The sequence below is a fragment of the Carassius carassius genome, chromosome 33 (genome assembly GCF_963082965.1).
Source record: "Carassius carassius chromosome 33, fCarCar2.1, whole genome shotgun sequence".
In the NCBI taxonomy this organism is placed as follows: domain Eukaryota; kingdom Metazoa; phylum Chordata; class Actinopteri; order Cypriniformes; family Cyprinidae; genus Carassius; species Carassius carassius.
In genome coordinates this window covers 17,832,082-17,838,081 of record NC_081787.1, presented here as the reverse complement: position 1 = coordinate 17,838,081, position 6,000 = coordinate 17,832,082, and the positions used below count along the sequence as shown (strand labels likewise).

The window sequence follows — 6,000 nt, the reverse complement described above, 5'->3', positions numbered from 1 at the left end:
ATATATATATATATATATATATATATATATATATATATATATATATATATATATATATATGGGGAAAAAAAGTTTGAATAATATAATGATATTTAATTACCTGTTCATTCATATTATTTAAATTGTTTTTAATTATTTCCAAACAACTTAAAAGGTAAAGAAACGACTATGTAAAATAAGTTTTTACTTATGAAAGAAAAGCTATTTTGATTATCTGGATGACAATATTGCATTTTGCACTTGTGGTCCAAGGGGAATGTGATTCTGTGAGGAACCAAATCTCATATTTATATTACATATTGAACATATGTCCATCAACAGCTGAGAGGAAGTTCTTGACTGAATTCAGTAAGAGTGCACCCATCTTCTCTCTCTCACTTCCACGGACATGCACAAGAGCGACGAAAAGAAACAAGATTGAGAAAAAAGCATTGGTGTCAGCAAAAGATTTATAAGAAACAGAAAAAGCATGTGATTCTAGACTGTATGTTTTTTTTTCCTCTTCGCTGGAGGGTTTGAGTCTCTCCCCGTCTCCGTCGGTTCTTTCCCTTGATCTCTTTTTTCTATTTCGCTCCCATCACGAGAGATTCGTCCCCGTGAACACACAACAAGATAAACAGTTTGTGTTGTAAGCCATTATCTCTGTGAAAGTAAAACAACAGTCACAGGGAGAGGTACCAGGCGACAGGCGGTTGGAAAACGACTTCCTGTTTCTTCCCCTCAGGATCTAAACCCAGACCGGACTCCTACACCTGCTGTGCGCTGATATATTTATTTATTTAGTGTGTTTATTTCTTTATTTTCGGTTTATTACTCATGTTTTTTCTTCATTTTTTTATTTATGCCCCTGGTAAGACTGCACAGTCTGTGCTGAGTCAAAAAATGAAAGCACATCTCAGATAGAGCAATAAATGAAAACCGCTTGCATCTGCGCAATCGGCTCCACAGCAGGGCAGAGGTGTGTTGTGTGTGTGTGTGTGTGTGTGTGTGTGTGTGTGTGTGAGTGATTAGGTGTGCTGCCTGATTCCAGAGACACAGAGGCGTGAAAACGGGAAGATTCGGAAATCGTGCTCAACACGTTTTTTTTTTTGCTCTCAAGTTGGAGAGCAGCGATGTCAAGCGAATCACATAAACACACATACATTTTGTCTGATTTCATACAACGACATGATCAGCGACAATAAACACGGCGGGTTTTTGGAACCCAGGAAAAGCAAACGCTTTCCTGGTTTAACTCCCTTTTCTGAAGAACACTGACATTACACAATAGATACATGGCAAGACCAAATCATTCGTTCACCGTCGGCTGCTGTCAGTCCGAGGAGTCGTGAATCTTCTGTGTGATTCAAATGATTCAGGTGGGGAAACCAATTCAGAAAGCGATTCCCTGATGAACAAGCAGCTATATCTATAGCAGACCACCTTCCCGAGAAGAAGAAAAGGATTGAATGAAAGAAGGAAAGTGGGATAGAACAATTGTCTGCTCGTTTCGCCGTCCAATCTGTTGTTCTTGTCATCCCTCAGAGTCTGGATGTGAGCGAGTACTTCAGAAGGAAGTGTGTTTGCATGTTTTGTGTGTGTGTGTGTGTGTGTGTGTGTGTGTGACCAAGGGTTTCTACCCCCAGCAGAGGGCAATAAGCAGCAGGGCCGTGAGTAGGAAGTGAGTGATGGAGAAGGTGGAGGCCGAGCTGTGGACTCTTCCGGCCTCAGAGCCCAGGTTAGTGACTGTCGCCTTGTCTGAGAATGGAGGGATGACGTTGAACCCTCCCCCTTCTCCGGTTTGGTCTTCTTCCTTATCTTCTTCACTTTCAGCCACCTTTTGGAAAAAGAGAAATGTCTCTTTAATGAGGGTTATGCACAACAAATTTCTGTAAAAAAGGTCACATTGCTTCCGGTTCAGGTCTTTTGTATGTGATTTGTTAGCTGTTTTACTCAAGATGCCTTCATAAGAAATATCAATCATAACTAGTGTCCAAACTGATTGATGTCCAGATTAATATCTAAAAGGTTTTTTTTGGCTTCTCACTAACATTTTGATATTAAAGGTGAATAAAACAATAAATAAATAAAACAACAAGCCCATAGATACTGCCGTCAGTTTCTCCAACAGCGGTTGAGATGAGACCTGATTTCTGGTTTGGTCAGGTGATGTTCGACATATAATATTATACACTATTGTTACAATTTTTGCAACACTGACACAGGAAAAGAGTAAAACACTGCCTGGGTTATTACAGTTTACTAAAATTAAAATTAAAACCATGAAAAAAAATTAAATAATTTTTGTCATTTTATATTAAATAATAACATTGACTGAAAAAAAAGTTTACTTTTATTTTTATTTCAACTAACTGCCAAAACAATATTTCTCATTTTAATGTAGTTTAGATTGATGAATTTATTTTTAACTAAATTTAAAACAAATAAATAAAAATTATATATACAATATATATATATATATAAACTAAAACTGACAAAAACACTAGAAATTTTATAAAACTTTAACTAAAATTAAAATGAAAAATATATATTTAAAAAAAGCTAATTAAAAATGTTGTTATTATTCATATTAATAATAATAATAATAAATATTAACTATAAAACTGGTGCCAATCCACTTCACTGGCCTCGGCCTGGGAAAGTATTTTTCTCATAGGAATTTTAAATAAGTCATCATTTAAGAAGCTGTGCGACTATGGGGTGAATTAAGACATTACAAACTTAAAACTTTTATTTGAAGGTGAAAAGTTTTTTTTTTAAATTGGACAAAAAGATGAAAGTACGAGGCGGCTTCAATGAGGGAATGAACTACAAACACATGAAGCATTGTGAATGACATAATAACAATTATGTTGAAATAATGTTGGCTGATGTCTTCAACAAAACATACAATCGATTTACAACCTTACAGCTCACAGTTCAACTGTTGCCTTCTGTGGCGTGAGTTTAGAGGTGGAGTTATTTGTGGTCCAGATGGACAGAAAAATAACACATAATGTAATATAAAAATAACAATTTAAACTTTGATACATGGAGTTTTATGAGAAACATCTGAGATTGAATTAGTTAAACAAATGGTGATATGAAAAAATTAATCATATGAGAAAATAAATGAATCACCTAAGAATTACAGTTTTAGAAAAGTAGGGGCAATACGATGGTGCGTAATTTTCAGGAAGAGGGTCAGAGAGATTGTGAGGGAGAAGGATTAGGAACGAATGATAAGGAGAAAAAGAAAAAGAGGGTTAGCTAGAGAGACAGGCAGATGGGTATGAATACATTAATATTAATGATGTTTGACTGATGCACCGCTGCTTGCAAACACCTTTAGCTAATCCGTTCAGAGAGAGAAAGAGAGAAAGACAGGCCAAGAAAGTAAGAAGCACATCAAGAGAGACAGATCAGGAAAGACAGGGACATTTGGAGAGGAGAGATTTGCTGGAGAACACAAGTGAGAGAGAGAGTCTAGGAAGGAAATAAATGACAGCAGAAACTGAATTGAATCCTTTTTGTCTGCAGGCCCAGATTATCTCTGAGCTGAATGCTGTGGTCTGTGTGTTCTGGGAACAGAGGATGTGCACGCGGTCCAAAGCGAGGATACAAAGACACACAGATCAGAGCAGCGTTTCTTGATAAAGTCTGTACTCCTGTGGACGCCAAGGGATTATTTACTTCTCTTTTATGAGGGCAGCAAATATACAATCCATTTTACAATACATAGTCTATTAAGTGTTGCTATCACAAACTGTGTCATTCCCTGAAGCCCTAAAAGCTGATCGGTTATCAAGAAATTATTTTAGTCAGATATTATGCTACAGCTAATGCTAATAACATAGCTAGGGGGTCAGGGTTTAGCCGGTTAGCTTTAGCATGACACCATTTTGCTTTCAAAAAGCATGTTTTCCACTGACATCTATTGAAAAGTAGCCCGCAAAATCATTTTTGAAGGAAATTTGCAAAGCAGATGTTTCACCAGTGACTGATTTTGTTGGACGTTGTTACTCCCAGTAGCTCTAGTAGCTTATTTGTCTATCAAGAAATTACTTTGGCACAGATATTATGCTAATGCTAATACCTTGTCCAGGGGGTCAGGGTTTAGCCCGTTAGCTTCAGTATCACATCATTATGCGGTCAAAAAAGCCTGTTTCTATATTGACATCCATTCAAAAGTAGCCAACAAAATGATTTTTGCAAAAAAGATAAATAATTTATTTGGATAGGGTCACGAAGCTTGTCTATCAAGAAATGACTCTGGCACAGATATTTCGCAAAGTTTGGCTAATGCTAACAGTTAGCTCAAATTTGCACTTTATTTATGTATTTAATTATTAAGTTGCATTATATATTAAGTTTCAATTATTTATATATTTTTTTATTGATTAACTGATTTATTTTTTGATTGGTTGGTGGGTTCGTAGGCATGGTTACTGGCTATCACTAAATGACTTTGTGAATACTATGCTAATGCTCATAAGATTTCACTGATAACTGTTCCAAAAAAATTGTGGCTCAAACTTTGCAAAGTATATGGTCACTTTCAGATACAGCACAAAAACAAGGCAACCACAAGATTGAGGACAAATTAAAGATCTGATTCAGTGACGCTGCCTACTAAGTCTCATTGAGTCATTTAAAGTTTGGCGGACGGCCATAATGAAAGAAAAATAAAGCTGACACCCTCATTCCAAAGCACAATATAATCTAACTAAAGGACAGAGCAAATCGATATAGATTTAATTCCTTACCATGATTGTGTTCGTGAGGGCCTGTGGGTTGTGTGATTATTTCTGATTGAATTGAAGGTGGCAGTTTAGGCAGTTTGATACCGACCCCACATTGATCCCTTTAGGTACATGTGGCATTTGTTTACCATCTTTGTGTATGGATGAAAACCAAGTGAACATATCCGTGAAATAACCATTTTAAAGTAAGATAAAGACCAGACAGGACATTTTAAAAAGGTCATGTGCATAGGGGTCAGAGGTCGGACCTTTAGTTCAATACATCATGACCTACTGAGTAAGTCTAAGAAATTGGTCTCTTTTAAAGATGCTAAAGAGACAGAACAACAAAAACTTGCATTCATTACTCTTGTTCCAAAATATAGGCGTCACAGTTGAATAAATACAATAAATTAACAAGGAACTTTTGGAAGCAAGCATCCCAAACGTAGACAGGAAACCAAATGAAATGCAGAGGGTTGGTTTTCTGAACAAAGCGTTTTTGTGCTTACTGTAGCGGCTGCAGGGTGACGCCGTGTGTTTCTGCAGTGACACAATCAGCCTTGCATAACCATTTAAGTTCAGTTCTCGGATCCATCAGTATGCTCAAAGCGCAAGGACTGCGGGTTTTCTGGGCCTGCCGTTATTTTCAAATCTCACATATCAAAAGCCAGAATTAACCAGTATACATTAACTAGTATACATGGGCGGAGCTTAATAAATGGTTCTTCTGTATGAATTACATTGAGTTAGCATTGTAGATGAAGAAATTTGATTGTGTGGTGGTTGTTTTAGGAAATGTGTTTACTACTCACTGTATTGGGTTCAGGCAGCAGGTTAATTTTCAGCTCATCGTGCTGGATCTGAGGGGAGGGGCGAGGCGGAGGAAGGGGCGTGTCTTCTATTGGGTGGGGGGTGGAGCTTCCCGTGTTATCAATTGCATTACCTGTTAGGAAAAGAGAGTTTTAGTTCATGTCTGTTATGCTTGACTACTCCAAAAAGTTGACAAAATATACTTTAAGTCCATATCCACATTTAACATTCACAGTCATCTGATAAAATGGACCAAACATATTGAAATAATGTTCTGTGCAGAAGCGTATAAAAATTATTGTGCATAGCAAAGCTCAGATAGTTTTGTTGAATTTATCGAGAAATGCTTCAGTTCATATTTAAATCTTGATTGCAGAGAAACAGATATCGTAGTTTAATCATAGTGTTGAGATCTATTCTGAAATTTTTGATCAGATTGTATACACTGTTCTTCAAAAGTTTGGGG

At 36.7% G+C, this 6,000-nt stretch overlaps 1 protein-coding gene across 2 annotated transcripts in view; it reads right to left on the bottom strand.

The window, feature by feature from the left end:
* Window positions 1-431: 431 nt before the first annotated feature.
* The window catches only part of LOC132113888 (GDNF family receptor alpha-4-like), a 39,145-nt gene continuing 33,576 nt past the window's right edge, over window positions 432-6,000 (bottom strand). For both annotated transcript variants that reach the window (XM_059521929.1, XM_059521927.1), the window contains 2 exons: window positions 5,537-5,667; window positions 432-1,816 (listed from right to left, as the gene is read on the bottom strand). In XM_059521929.1, the coding sequence (XP_059377912.1) occupies window positions 1,616-1,816; window positions 5,537-5,667 (332 nt within the window). In that variant the 3' untranslated portion in view covers window positions 432-1,615. The remainder of the gene's footprint in view (window positions 1,817-5,536; window positions 5,668-6,000) is intronic.